This window comes from Diceros bicornis, chromosome 5 (genome assembly GCF_020826845.1).
Source record: "Diceros bicornis minor isolate mBicDic1 chromosome 5, mDicBic1.mat.cur, whole genome shotgun sequence".
Classification (NCBI taxonomy): Eukaryota; Metazoa; Chordata; class Mammalia; order Perissodactyla; family Rhinocerotidae; genus Diceros; species Diceros bicornis.
In genome coordinates this window covers 64,553,359-64,569,314 of record NC_080744.1, presented here as the reverse complement: position 1 = coordinate 64,569,314, position 15,956 = coordinate 64,553,359, and the positions used below count along the sequence as shown (strand labels likewise).

General features: G+C 37.0%; 1 protein-coding gene across 3 annotated transcripts in view; it reads right to left on the bottom strand.

Moving 5' to 3' along the window:
- LRRC49 (leucine rich repeat containing 49) overlaps positions 1 to 15,956 on the bottom strand; it is a 122,583-nt gene that overhangs the window by 65,920 nt on the left and 40,707 nt on the right. For all 3 annotated transcript variants that reach the window (XR_009220084.1, XM_058541978.1, XM_058541979.1), the window contains one exon: positions 12,628 to 12,689. Coding sequence is in view for 2 of the 3 variants with exons in the window: in XM_058541978.1 (XP_058397961.1) it covers positions 12,628 to 12,689 (62 nt within the window). In the remaining variant the exon portion in view is untranslated. The remainder of the gene's footprint in view (positions 1 to 12,627; positions 12,690 to 15,956) is intronic.

The window sequence follows — 15,956 nt, the reverse complement described above, 5'->3', positions numbered from 1 at the left end:
AATGAATTTGGGGGACTATATTGTAAGGTTTTGTTGGCAAAAACAGAATCATTTATCAGATATAAACAAGTATACCTTGGTCTTCGCATAGGGATTAGGGATAATAATGTAGAGATAATAAAGAAGAACAAACTTAGCAGTTTAAATCTTATTTCAAAAGAGGCTCTGGAGTGGAGTTTGGAGGGAATTTGTGAAAAACAAAGAACGAAATCATTTTTGGAAAAAGGAATATACTGAGCCTGTGTACCTAAAAATTTCTAGGCATAGTACCTGTCGTCTTTTTTTCACCAGCATGTTCATGACCAGCAAAAATAAAACTAATTTCTTAATCCATGGTACCTTGCTATCCCACCCACTGCATAGAGGAAACCATAAACTGAAAAACAGTAGAGCTCATTCTACTGATAATTTCCACGAAGTGGCTCAGGTTACTTACGATGGCAGCAGCCTGCATCCTTGACTACTCCTGCTGTCCTTTGCTGCCATCAGAGACTGCCAGAGGAGGTAGGATAGGTAGTCTTGAAGATCAATATAACTATGCCCCCGGGGTTGGACACTTATGTTGTTTTCATTTTGAGCTGTTATTAAAAAATTCTGTGATGAGTATCCTTGTAGTATTAGTTTGCTACGGCTGTCAACAAAGTATCACAAACTAAGTGGCTTAAACAACAGAATTTTGTTTTCTCATAGTTCTGGAGGCTACAAGTACAAGATCAAGGTGTCAGCAGGATTGATTTCTTCCGAGGCCTCTCTCCTTGGCTTATAGATGGCCATCTTCTCCCTCTGTCTTCACATAGTTTTTCTTCTGTGTGTCTAGGTATCCTAATCTCTTCTTATCAAGATATTAATCATGTTGGATTAGAGTTTACCCATACAACCTCATTTTACCTTAATTACCTCTTTAAAGGCCCTATCTCCAAATACAGTCATATTCTGAGGTACTAGGGGTTAGGACTTCTACATATGAATTTTGGGGGATAAAATTCAGCCTCTACACTTGTACGTAAATCTTTATACATATTCCTCATATCCATATCCATCACTTTTTTTTCTTTCCGAATCATGCACTGACAAAGGTATCTATCTCATAGAAATGGCAATTATCATGGGGAAGTTACATTAAATTTTATTTGCTGCATGAACCAGACAAAATGACTGTCAGGAAGATTTCAGTGTGAAACTGATATTGCTGAATACTGCATCATTTCCCCTAAGATTTCATCAGAACATTAAATATTCATTGTAGCACTTTTGACCTTCCCAATTTTAAAAACAGTAGCATAATGCAGTACTGCTATTTATCTCTTCAATTGGAACAAAAGATTTCTGGCATCTCTTATTTCATATCATAGTCAAGTCAAAAGAATAATATATTCATTCAGGAACCACGGGCTTTCCTCTAAACCAAATGGCATCAGTTTATGATACTCCTATGTGTATATGTATGTGTATGTGTATGTCATATATATGACATATATAACATATATATGACATATTCCTTTACCCATGCACATATGATATATATATGACATATTCCTTTACTAATAAGCAACACGGCAATTTCTGTATATTCAGGTTCTCAAATTAATAACTCCCAGTACTGGTTGTCTAGCCTACTATGGGCTTAGTTGCATAGTTAAGAGAGTTTTAACTTCATGTTACAATCCTTTAGCTATCTGTAGCCTTTGAGTAAAGGATAGATAGTTTATTAACAGAGTAATTTATTGTATTGCAACTTTGTTTTACTCATTAATAGGAAAAAGGAAAGTTTAAAATGCACTGTATATAATAGGCACTGGGATTACTCCTAAAGACAGAAAGATGAGTAAAACTGAATTGCTACTCTTAAGGAAATGACCTCCTGGTAGGAGAGACAGGTATATACATATAATATATACACGCATACATGTATGCATATACATATATATGAGATAAATACAGAGGCATAAACTGAATGTCCCAACCCATTCTCCTAAAAACAATACAGAACCACAAGAAGAACAAACAAATTACACAAAACCAATGCCCACAACATAACCAAAAGACAAAGAGTACCCAAATATCAAATTACCTATAAGTAGGTAATATGGAAGGACAATATGGAAAAAAGTGCGTGGAAGAGAGAAAAGAGGAACTAGTAGCGGGCCTAAAACCCATCTAAAATCACTACTAGCAAGAGAAAGTCCACATTAGCTGCAAAAATATTGGAAGAGTGCCAGTAGATGAGAGCATGTACTACAAGGAAGGGACTTTTCAGAGCAGTGGCAGTCTTCAGAAAGTCACTGCTTTTGAGAAGGTAGAAAGAAAGGAAGAGAAGCACTTTGGAGATTGGATGGTGATGGTGAAAATGGGCAAAGGAGCAAAAGGGGCAAATGCAGAGCTTTGCAAGATAAAAGAGAACCAAAAAATAAAGATAAAAAAGAGGACACACAATCCCTTCTCCCCACTACCACACACACACATATACACCACAAACTGTACTTTGCCACACTAGACAGAAGAAGGCACCCTTGACCTAAGATTCTTCTAAATAGACCAAACCCACAAAATAAATTGGCAAAAACAGATTAAATCTATACAAAGTATTTTAAGAATAGAAAATCAAACCCACTCAAGCTGATGAAAACCACCCCTGGAAAAAGCAACATGAAGAAGAAGAAAACTGTAACATAACATTCCATACTGAATTAAATATCCTCAAGTAAGCATTTCAAGGTATGAAAAACCACTTTGAATAAGAAATTCAAAGATTAAAAGCAGGAATGGACAATAAACAGGAAGAAATGAAAAGAGAGTTGATTGAATTTAGGAAAGAAACGAAAGGAAAAGACAAAATCATCACAGAATCAAAGATTAAATTACAAAGTCCCCAAGGGAGAATAGATTCAAATAAAATTCTACTAAGGGACATTGAGGAAAGCCAGAAAACCAACCAAGAGAATGAAAACGAGGCAAAGAAGTAAAATGGGTCAGAAAAAAGTGGCCGAAATAAAAGAAAGCCAAAGAAGAAAACAAGTATGTATAACAAGAGATCCTGAAGATAAAAACATAAAAACTGAACAGAACTAATACTTAAAACTATAACCCAAGAAAACTTTCTGGAAATAAGAAAAGACGCCAAATGTACATATTAAAAAGGTCCAACAGGTATCTGGGAAAACCGAACCAGAATGATCAATTTGAAAACATATCCTAATAAAACTATTAGACTTTAAAAAGAAAAGAAAAGAAAAAAGTCTCAAGACCTCTAAGCGTGAAGATCAAAATTAAAATCAGACTGGCACCAGATGCCCTTACCATGACTTACAATACAACTGCAATAACAACGGAGTAATATTTTTTTGAAAAACTCAAGCAAAGACTGAGCAAACCAAGAATTTTATATTTAGACAAGCTCTCCTGCAAGTAACAAGGCACAGAAAAACTTTTAAACGGGCAAGATATCAGAATATTCTGCACCCAGGAGCCCTTCTTGAGGAATATACTGCATAAGCTTGATCCACTAAGATATGACTGAGGAAACCTGAGCAAAAGGACTGACGATGAGCATTCAACAATTAATTGCAGATCTCAGACTAAAATAACGGCAGGAACCTAGGTAAAAGAACAACATGCTACGTATTATATATAATGTGTTTTATGTGCAGGAAAGTAGAAATAACAAGCTAAAAAATGGAATGTGGGAGAAGGAAAGAGGAAAGTAAATGAGCTCATGATTATTGATCCTCTTAATGGAGTTAGGCTGATACTAAAGGTGCCATCCCAAATCACGGGGGCAAAGATGGGCCTTTCAATAAGTGGCTCTGGGACAAGTGGGAAGACATCTGAAAGACATCAGTTCCAAATTTCATACAATCCAAAAAAATAACCTCCAAGTGAATCAGGGAGCTAATGTAAAAATTGAAACCATACAAGTTCTAGGAAAAAAAATGTGAGTTTCTCTATAGTACACATGTATCCGCTGATTTGTTAAAAAGAAACAGGAGAAGGATAAAGCAGAAACTTACAAGATTGGTTGTCTACAGAGGTGGGTGACAATAGAACGGAAAGGAGAGGGTTGGGAATGGGGTAGAAGGAATGGGAAAGTGATAGATCTCCGAGTGATACCTTTTGCATAGTTCTGAGTTTTGGAACCATGTTATTATTACACAGGCTGAAAAATAAATATATCAAATTAGCAAGGTTGAGGGGGAAAAAAACAAAAAGTGGAATACAAATAGAAACAAATCTCACTGTTCAAATGAATAACGTAATCACACTGAAAATAGTGGAGGAGAACTAACCCAAGCAACTTTTTTTTTTTTTTTTTTTTTTTTTTTTTGTGAGGAGATCAGCCCTGAGCTAACATCTGCCAATCCTCCTCCTTTTTTTTGCTGAGGAAGACGGCCCTGGGCTAACATCCGTGCCTATCTTCCTCCACTTTATATGGGACGCCGCCACAGCATGGCTTACCAAGCAGTGCGTCGGTGCGCGCCCGGGATCCGAACCAGCGAACCCCGGGCCGCCGCAGCGGAGCGCGCGCACTTAACCGCTTGCGCCACCGGGCCGGCCCCCCCAAGCAACTTTTAAACACAGTTTTTTTATTATCTACCTTTAGGCTAAAAACAAAACACAGTGTAAATAAATATTGAACCCTGGTTAGAAGTTTTTTTCCTCCCACAAAAGTATGGGTTAGCAATTCTGAAACTACTTTCTATACATTCAAAGATTGAACAAATAAATAATTATATTATATATAATGGGGAGTCAATGTCAGAAAAAGTAATTATAAATACTATGGAAAGGGAGTGTGGCGGCTGGCTAAAATAAGTCCTGTGGTATTGGATTGTAATTGGAAGTTTCATGATTGAATTCATGAAGGTGTCAGTATGAAGCCACAGTTTTTCATATACAGAAAAATAGATTAAGATGTATAATACACACACACATTTCCTAATTCTAACCATTGAGAAGGCCTGGAAGCAAGTATCCATGAGCATACCTAGCACTCAAACCTTGGTTTCTAAGTACCATTTTCCATTAAAAGTAATCAGAACTCCTGCAAAAAATGAGCCTGGAACATCTCTTGTGCCAGAAAGTAAGGAAGCTCCCAAAGAACGATGAGGACGTATCAAAAGATGGTAAGAGTCAGCTTGACAAATCCAGGAAAATTTGAACATCAAAATAAATAATAGTAGTAAAGGATTATAACTTTCTCTTTCTCTGTATGTAAAACTTTCTGTAAAGTAGTCACTAGGAGTTATAACTCCTGAGGGGTTCAAAGTACAACTCCCTCTAGTAAATACAAATGCATTTTAATAGACAGTTCACAGTTTGAAAAGGCATAACGCCAAGGATTAACGCCTTAGTGGTAGAAGGAAAGGCAGTGAGGGAGGCAAACTTGCTCTACCGAGAGTGCAAGGAAGTGAAGTCAGACTTGGGCACAGGTGTGTTGTGTGCTTATCCTTAATGTTTTCACATGCATTTGAGAAATATGACCCTCTGAGAAGTGACAGAAGAACCATGCTGTGGAAGAGGCAAGACTCTCTGATATCTAGGTCAAGCATAGGTCAAGCAGACAGATGGCGTTGTGAAGTGAGGGAGATTGGGAGTAGAACACACACACACACACACACACACACACACACACACAGAGACACATGGGAAATGGGATGAAATGACCCAAAGTGAAGGGGCTAGTGAACAGCTAGCCCTAACGTTAATGTGAGCTAAAACATGCAAGAGGAAATAAGTTCATTGGATATCTATTACCATCTTCCTGTTCAGCTTCCCCTCCCCTGGTAACAGAACACTTTTTTCTGTAGCAAACCCAATCCACAAACTGATCCCACCCCCATTGTCCTAGGGGAGAGGGAACATATGTCCCAGGCTTGAGCATTCAGTGTGCCCTATGCGCCCCTGGCCAGAGCGGTTAGTTCCAACTGGGCACTTGACCTAAATAAGCGCAATCAGCATCCTCCGCAGCAGGCTTCCCAGACTGTAATGTACATTTGAATGGCCTAGGGATCTCTTAAAAATGATGATTCTGATCCAGTAAGTCTAGGGTAGGGTTTGAGATTCTGGATTTCTAATAAGCACTCCGGTGATGCTGATGCGGCTGGTCTAGGGTCACAATTATGAACATTAATGCTCTTCAGAAACTTGCTGCCAGAGTTATCAAGGAAGAAGTGCTCTTTATACCAGAGCTGCTAAGCTGACAGACTGTGATTCTGGAACTGTTGGCTTTTCTACGATATGCCGGGTTTGTTTGTTTTAAGTTTCTGTCACTCATGTCTTTGTGTGTTCTCTGTCATTAGATTATACACTCGTAGAAAACAGAGCCTTATATTTATCCTCTATCACTCTCCACAATGCCTTATTGGGTGTTTTATATATAGAGATGCATAATCAATGTTTTTCAACAACCAACTGGGAAAAATTTTTCAATTCTTTAGATGAAAGAGATGAAGAAGATAAATGAAACGGTAAAGGAGGAGGAGGATCAGTTTTTAGCTACCATCCTCTGGATATCACTAAGATAGTCCTAGATCCTGAACCCACATAGCTAGGAAAGACTGGCACCACTCTCATAATCCCTCAAGTGGGTCATTTAGGAGAATTATAAGCCAATATCTCTGAAGTGCAAAAAAGCAAGCTCCAAAGACAAAACAAAAGAAACTAGTAGAAAAATATTTCTAAACTCTTCATTTTAAATATCAGGAAGGCTTTTGACAGAAACTGTACAGCTACCAATTCAGGATTAGACTAAATCATTGGTTCTTATATATATGAATACAGTATTGTTGATTTGAAGTACTTATCCTTTAAGTACCAGACATACAGATGGCAAAGATAATACTAACGTGATAACTTAAAAATCTGATAGAAGGAACTTGCAGTGTTGGCTATGATGGTATCAGACTCACTCTCCCAATGTAAACAACTATGAAACTGGGCAAAATATATAAAGCAAGCATTGAACAACAGACAGTGTAGGACTGTGATCCTTGAAGAAGAGAAACACATGAAAAATCACCTTCGTCTTGCCTTTCTGCCTGGAGGCACTTTCCAGATCAAGCATAGGGAAATGGAATCAAAAAGAGAACAGAGGTCTCACTGAGTGGATGAAACAGAGGTCAGAGTTTGGTTTACTGAGGCTGTTGGAATTCGGAAGGAAGAGTAGTGGAGAACAGGTTGCTGAGTAGAGGAGAAACTCTAGAAATCTGCATAGGGGTCTTTCAAGTATTTGGCTGAATATTAAGATGCACCAACACAGGGTGAGACTCTAGGAAGCCTAGCAAAGTATAACTAGAGGGGCTGTGAGATGAAAAAAGTACCCATAGGCCACACAGAGCTGGGAGACACTGGAGTTCCAACCAGACATAGTGAAGGGACCTCACTGAACACTCAGGTTTTATAGTTGAGGACCCAAAAAGGTTATGCCTCAGGTGTAGGGCTACTCCATGTCAAGAAACAATCTGAAGATGTTCATGTTTCTGCATGGTCAGGGCTTTCTGAGGGAAGAAAATTGGCACCTGGGTTAATGGATGATTGTATAGATAGAGACCTCTGGAATAATATAGAAATTTATCTCCCAGAGCGAAGTGTTTACATTTCAAAGGGTAATAAAACCTGGAGCTATCTGTTTACATTCCAAAGGGTAATTGACCAAGGAGCCTTCCCCTTCTTTCTTTTTCTCTCTCTCACCTTCTCTAAAGGGGAAGAGGTGCAAGTAGCTCCTATATAAACTTCGAGATTTATAATTTTGGGTTCCTTCATGTGCCAGAAACCCCCTATCCTGTACACGTAGGTGACACCCGCCTTCATCACATAACCCCATGGTGGAAAATGAAGCATGGGAAACCAACACAAGATATTCTGCAGATAAATAATCGGTCAGCTTCTGATCCAGAAATCTTGTGTTTACTGTCAGGATAATATAAAGATAGATATGAAAACTTATTACTCTAGTTGTAGATAAGCATTACTTTAGACTGGCCCTAAAAAAGCCTAAAAATAAGTCTCAACAGGATCAACCTGATTCTCCAGTAGGTTAACTACCTTACTAAACAAAACTCAACAATCTTTAAATTCAGACAACAAAACCCAGATTCTCAACAATATAACATCCACAATGCCCAGAATGCAATAAAAAATTTCCAGACAAGTGAGGAAGAAAATGGAATATACATGAAAGAGAAAAAAGTCACTAGAAACAGTCCCAGAGATGACACAGATATTGGAATTAGTAGACAAGGATGGTAAAACAGCCAAATATCTATATCTATCTCTATATCTATGTCTATATCTATATCTATATCTAGATTTGAAAATCAGGTAGATATTTTTGCTCAAATAGAAGGCTCTCTTATCTTTGCATCAGATGATTTAGAAACTACCTCAAGCAAAGTCTCAGTTTTTCTCCAAGAAGCAATTTTGAATCTAACTCAAATGTTCAAAAAGTATTCCACTGAAATCTTAAATCACTGAAGAGAGCCTTTAGGCTGAAAGATCTTGTGAAAGGTGTTACTAATAATCCAACTCTACCATAAAATAATCTTAATTTGGCTTCCTTGTGTTATTTACTTTTTAGCAGTTTATATCCCAAGGGACAGCCATGATGAATTAGCTGCAAACTGAATTGTCAGACAACGAAATAAGAGAACATATTGAATAGGGCGGTTAAGAATTATCTATGAATATTGAAAAACATCAGCTTTAAACTTTGGCTTTATTTATTCATTAATTAAAACAATAATAATTACATGCCCACTATGTGTGAAATGTGACAGATACTATGATAAGTTAAACATGGCCTAACTGGATATATACAAAAACAGATATTATAGTACTCTAGGAGGTACTGTAGAGGGAGTAGAAAAAGGAAATAATTCTCCTTGTTTGCGGTTTGGATTGAATCATAAAAGACAAACAAAAGTTGTCCAGTAGACCAAACTTGAAAGTTCTGCAGGTAGAAGTACACATTTAAGGTTTTGACATAATTGATTCTGAGCTTGTTTTTTCCTGAAATTAAGTAACCAATTTGTTCAATCCTTTCGATATCTGCTCATTCACCTTTGTTTTAAATGTTGATGTTCACCGTATTTGGGATTTTTATTGTAACCTACTTTAAACCCCTTTTGGAAGTATTTTCTACAAAATACAATACAAGTAGAAGGAATAGCACTAGAGGAAGCTACTTATATACCTTAAGGTTATTTCTAAATGCATTTTGGAATTAATCTATTTATACCTTAAGTTTGTTTCTGAATATACTTTGGAATTTCCTCATATTTGTAAAACAAAACAAAAAGGAACTCATAAAACACATTGGTCTCAATTTATCATACTTGTTTGTTTCTGAACATAGAAACAATCACTCAATATAACATTTAATCATGAATAATTTTAAGATTCAAAATTCCCCTTAGTAATATGCACCAAAAATTTTCCTGCAACTTCTAGAACCTTCACATTAGCAAAACTCAAAAGGGCCTTTGAAACAGCAATGCTTTTAAAAATGTTAATTCATGGCCATGAATAGCTAGCTATTCAGCCTCTCAACTGTGTATGTGTGAACCCAGACTGAGACTAGGTGTGCAAACAGCCTGCTCACAGGGCCTTAGCTTAATTTTAGTTCAAGAATCCTTCCTTTTAGAAAAACTCGCACACATACACAAATAAATTACCTTTATACTAATGAAAATGAAACCTTATGATTACAATAAAAGTATCTGGAAAACTTCCTGTGAAGTTCCTTCATAATGTTATAAATAAAGTCCATGACAGTATTTGTATGTATTTTTGTACTTATAGAATTGATGCTTCAAATGACCATAGATGCTGACAGAAAGAAAGAAGATAATAAAAAAAGGGGTGTAATAATAATAAAAGTAACTTCTATCCAATAGATTTTTTCTGCCTTTCTCTCCTTCAAACGTAATGCCAAAGGAGTAAAACAAACACGACAGAGGGTCCCTGGCTTCCCCATTGCCTTGTACCTTTGCCCCCTTTTCTCTCTTTTTTACTGTCTTCTCCTGCCTTATGAACTTTGATTCTTCAATAAACCAAAAGGTTTGCACAAATAGTCCTCAGAAAATACCGTTCTGATGGTTATTGAGCCCTCAAGCAAGAGGCATAAAAAAAGGAACAACCCCCCACTGTTATAATATCTTCAGGAAAACATACAAAAAGAGTTCTGTCCACAAAGCTCAACATTAAATATAAGTACCTATTCATCTCACAGTGGAATTCTATGAATTCAATAGAGTGCCATCACATTTTGGAACTTTCTGAATTTCTACCAGGTACCTCATAGTTTATACAAATGGACCTCTAAGAATCCAACTTGGTCAAAACCTAGGAAGCCCTAGTGCATAAGTGTCAACATATTTTTGCCTCCCCTAAATGGATATACAGTTGGATATTTTCATTTGCTGAATACTATCTGAGAGTTTTCCAGGAGGAGTCCTAAAAGGTACTGACTTTCAGATTTACACTGCTGTTTCTACTCTTCTTGACCTCTGTTACCCCTGGGTCACTAAATTGTAAAACCAGGCAACTCTATTATGTCAGGACTATAGCAGGGCACTCAGGCCCTGAAAACATACTACAGTTATCACTACAGGTATCTGATAGCCCAGCTACCTGAGATATTTGTGTCTTGAGTCAAGTTCACAGAAATGTTTTCAGAGTTTGCTCTCTCCAATTTTTCCTCCTCAGACCTAATATATTCTCTACAGCATCTCCTGGACCACATGCATCAACAGAAACAGAGCAGAAAATGTATTTAGCCTCAAAAGCAGATCAGCTGGAAGCACTAGAGGAAGGTAAAGGGCTAATCCCATGCAGAAACATAGAGAAAGCAATTAATAAGAAAATGAAAGTCCTGAAGTTGTTGACTCATTCATATCTCAATTTCCTAAGAAATCATGCTTTTTAAAGAAAGTTATAAATATTAATCCCATTAATCATACCTTTATTTTGTTGGGTGGGTGAAACGCCCTTCCAGGTTGGGAACAAAATTCCCTAAAGACAAGCAATTAAAACCAACTCCTTACAGAGCCTGGAGTTCAGAAGTCCAGGTATCCTGGGGACCTGCGAACATCATAACCCCTATACACCCAAATTTATGTCTGGGTGTATACTACTCCTGGAGGGCTTTTATTGATGCTTCTATGGAATGAGCAAGTTTAAAATAAAACCACATTGCTTAAACCTCACTAACTGATTATTTTATTTTCAAGTAATACGCTCTGAAAATCTTCTATGTCTAACTTACTTACTACTCCTTAATTACTCCCCGTAAACAAGACAAGAAGTGAAAGCAATGAGGTCCACCACAGGGTGAGGGAATCTAAGGGTCTGCAGCATCCTAAACGGCTAATATTGTGAGACATGAGAAACAACATATTGTGAGAAAGAGAAACTTTCTCCTCAAAACAGTTGCTAATGGTCTTTAGGAAGGAAGAAATTCCCTAAAGAATATTAAGTATCCTTTCCACTGTCATTGAAAAGAAATCCTACCTCCCCAACAAGATAGAAAGGCAGCTGGAACAGCATTCAACATAAACTGAAGAGAATATGAAAAGTCTTTCAGAAAAGGTTAATATTTTCTTCACAAAAGAGAAAAAAGAGACAGATTAAGGGTATTTTCTTTGAAATAATGCCCATATGCAAAGCCTACTGTCTGGATTTAATCTCTAACTTTTAGAGATATAGTACAAGGACATGAGGTTAACACTTAAATCTGATGGAGGAGGAAAAAGATGCAAACAGAAAATGCACAAAAAACAAACTGGTTTTCAATAAACATAAGCATAGGCCTGGAGTTCAGGAAGAGATGTACTCTAAACTCTTTTATACTTAATTCTTACCCTCTTATAAAAGCAGGTTCAGAGAACAGCCTTGAAGTGAAACTAAAGAACTGAAGGGTAGTTATAAAGCCGAGTTCAAATTAAGTGGCTGGGGGAAGAAGGACAAGGAAAGAATTAAGGAAGGAGTGGAGGTCCTTTTGCATTGAAAAGTCTGACTGCTTGTCTCAGCTCCAGTTCTGAAATCTTCCAGACTGACATTGAATGAGACAGCATCACAATATAAAGGATGATACACTTCAAATCTTTGGAAAACAAAATTCATATACTCATATATTCTAATATACAGTCTCTTAGCAGCGTTAATTCTAAGTAAGGATCCCAGGGTAGAAGTTATGGCCTAATTAGCAAGCCGTTCAGTGACAAATATAGCCTGCCATATCAAAATTGCTTAGTAGCTCTACAAATTGCAGACGATAATTTATGAAAGAAAGTCTAATTTAACTGATTAGTGCAGTAAGTTTCAAACAAAGGACAGCAAAATATATGTTGAAATTTCCACGTACACATGCTTTACTAAAGAGCAACTCTGAAGTATAATTAAACAAAAAGCACACGATATACTAATTTCATCATTTTTGCATTAGAGGCACTAATATACACCAGAGCTTTGTTTTTCCACAGAGAACTTTGTCACAGACAGCCCTATCATTTTCCAATTTAAAATCTTAACATGTCAATAAAATTCTGCAAGGTACTTACAATCTTAATTTAAAGCACCAGAAACCAAACAATCAAGTTATTAGTAAATGACAAGTTGGGAGTTTCCACTTACGTAGATATATTGTTGAAGCTGAGAAACAGACGTTGGAGGCTGGGCAAATTATCCACATCTCTCTAGAAGGAAACAGAAAGCAAAAATTTATGAGCTGAAAGAAAAAAAATATTACACATGTCTTCTTGCTCAGCTGTTCAAATACATAGTCATTCTATTTACTGCAACCTTGCTAGCCTATTGATTTCTGCCGGACATTGAGCTCCATTCTTCTCCACTGCAGACTGAATGGGAGGGTTTCAGTGCATCCGCAGAAGGAGCTGCACCACTCGCAAGGTGAAAAGCTCTGAAGAGAGCAGGGAGAGATGCTGCTGCTAGCCTCTTTAAGCATGCTTTTGGGAAAGAAGCCAAAATGCTACTTCAGCATTTCAACCGTAGCACAAATACAGTATGACCAAACATTTGTTAAAAATCACTTTAAAAAGGAAGCCATTCAAATGCTTTAAATTGTAAGTTTATACAAGCAGCTTTCCAAACAGTTTTGAGAATTTCAAAGCTATTCACCTCACTATTCTCAAACCTTTGGAAATATACTACTCAGTTATAAATGAACCAAGACACCGAGAATTCTCCCATAAAACTAAAAGCAGCTCACAGCGTCACTGAAGGGCACTGTAAGGGCAATTTCCAATCTAAGCAAGAATCAGAGGTTCTTACGACTGGAAATCTACCCTCTTCTGTTTAGGTACAGCACCCCAAAGCAAACCACTGCTGTTTACATACAGTTACCCTTAGCAAATATTGAAAGGTTGTGGCCCAAATGATTTAAAAAATCACAAAATAAAGACATACCAAGCTACCTAATTTCATTAAGTGAAAAGACACAAATCTGAAAAGTATGACATACACTGAAGTCATAGACTCTTAAGAGGAAGCTAAGTAATTACCTAGTCTACAACCTCAGTATTCTCAGGAGAAAAAGTCGACACTTGAGGCTGTTGCAGGGGAAGGGTGGGACTGCAGGGAGGGTGACCCAGGACCACCTACTGTCCTAGGGGCAGAGACAGGACAAGATTGCAGTTATCCTGACTTACAGCGCTCTGCTTTTTAAAATATTGCACGCTGGCGCTTCTCATATAAAATGTTTTTCATTTTTAAGGGCAATATCATTCACAATAATTTCCAGTTATATGAGTTTGAATAATGCTAATATAAGTACACACATTTCACATATTATTGTGACCAATATTTAAACCCAAATCAAAATTTGTTTTACTATTTCTTTAAGTCATTATTTTCCTCCTTCCTTTTCTTCATCCCTTTTAAAAATACCATTTCCAAGACCCCAGTAAGAATTTAGGCAAGTGCATTAAAATTACAGACAAGCCCAGCTATTCCAAAAATGGTTTATTGATTTATTTTTAAAAGATCGTTATATAAAGAAAATATGAAAGTGATAAAATTGTGGCAGAGTCACTTTTCATTGGTTTTTGAGAGGGCGCAGGAGAAATGAATCTGGCTTAAGACATTCTCCTATGTGGCTTCCCTTATGTACCGTTCTCTGGGCTTCTCTCAACCCCTTAGATCCTAAATAGTGTAAAATGAATACAATTACCAGCGATCAAAACACTGGCTATGTGTACCATTCATTTGGCATTACCATTCTCAGGCTCACCCCTGAAAAGCGGGTTCCACAGATGCAGGTTAGTGACGTTTAGAGCTTCTCAACCATGGTCAAGGAGTAAGTCTGCAGAAAACAGGAAGGCAGACAAACTCCCCTCAGTGGGTGATAGGCTCTATATGTTGGCAAACTTCCTGAATCATCTCTACCAGCTACCTCTCTCTGATATTCCCAGAAATGAGAGGGGAGTAGGGTGGAGGAGGAGTGATGGATGAGTGGTAGGGCTCATTTTATTCCAGGGCCCTATTTTCCAAAGGACATGATAGCTTGCTTCCTATCTGGTCTCTAGAAATAAGAAGTCACAGCCAAATTGAAACCCCTCTCTGTACTCTTAGGGACTCTCGTCTCCCACATTATTCTTGGAATCTATCTGAGACATTTCTGGGCACAAGCACTGTTTGCTGACATCTAACTGGGAGAAGCTGAGAAGCAGTAGCCTGGATCTCCTTTGAATAAAGGCATCTTAGGGAAAAAAAAAAGTCTCTTTGAACTCTAGCCTGCCCCCTTCAGAAACTACAGACACCCTTCAAGATATTATTTTTTGTTATTAAAACATAAACTCAAATTACATCAGGCTATAATTTGTGAGAAAAGGGTTTTTAAAGTTTATTTGATTAAATTATAATGTCTTGTATTTATCTTCATTTATGAAACAAAATTTTACCAAAAGTCTTTATCAAATTTTCAAAATCATTAACTGTTATTACCCGGTAGAGCTATAAAAAAATATTCACAACAAATTGAAAAAATAAACATCAGAATTCAACTACAAATATCCCTATAACCACTTTAGTAGACAGCCTTTTCAGAATTTTAAAAAGCAAAATAATTACCCACTATCATTTTTGTTGTTCCAAATTTCATTTTTATAAGAAAATTATAACTTTTTTTTAAAATTTTTCTTGCAATTCCGAGTTATACTTTGTAATAGAGTTCTAGTGTTACAATAAACAAAAAGAAAACATATTTATCATACCAATTATCTATGCATGAGTTATTTACAGAAAAAAAAAGACTTGTTGAAAGCTACTAGAAGATGGCTCTTCTAACATGAAAGAGTAAACCAAAGATGGAGATACATAAGATCCAGGAAGTGGATTCACCATCGGAGGGAAGCAAAGAGAAATCCAAGAATAACATCTCCACAGCAGGCCTAAGAGCAACTGGTCTACATGAGAGACAGAGGACAGAGGGCCCTAGAAAGGGTATCTCCAAGGGGAGAAAATGAAACAGATAGATTACCTGACATCTTTGCCCGTACAGAGAGGAATTTAACAGTTCTGTTCGGGAATCTGGACATTAATTAATGGTAAATAGAAACCTCAATTAATGCGAGGAAATGAGACAGTTATTAATGCTAGCAAAGTTTAATACCATGGTCCAATATTCACTTTGAAAAGCTCATCTTGCAGTGCCAGAAAATCCTATTCTACTATATCGTAAATTCATCAATCTGAATCAAGCCTCTGCACTGACAAGACTCACCTTAAACAAGACCCCTAAGAAATCTCAAAAATAAATATCTTGCCCTGGCCCTCAAAGACATTACTCAGACTATGTCAAGGTAGTGTGCTCTTCCTGCCAGTAAGTAACAATCTCAGCTTTTTTTTTTTTTTTTAGTTTTTATTTATTTATTTATATCCCCTCCCCCCCCAGAGCCCCAGTAGATAGTTGTATGTCATAGTTGCACATCCTTCTAGTTGCTGTA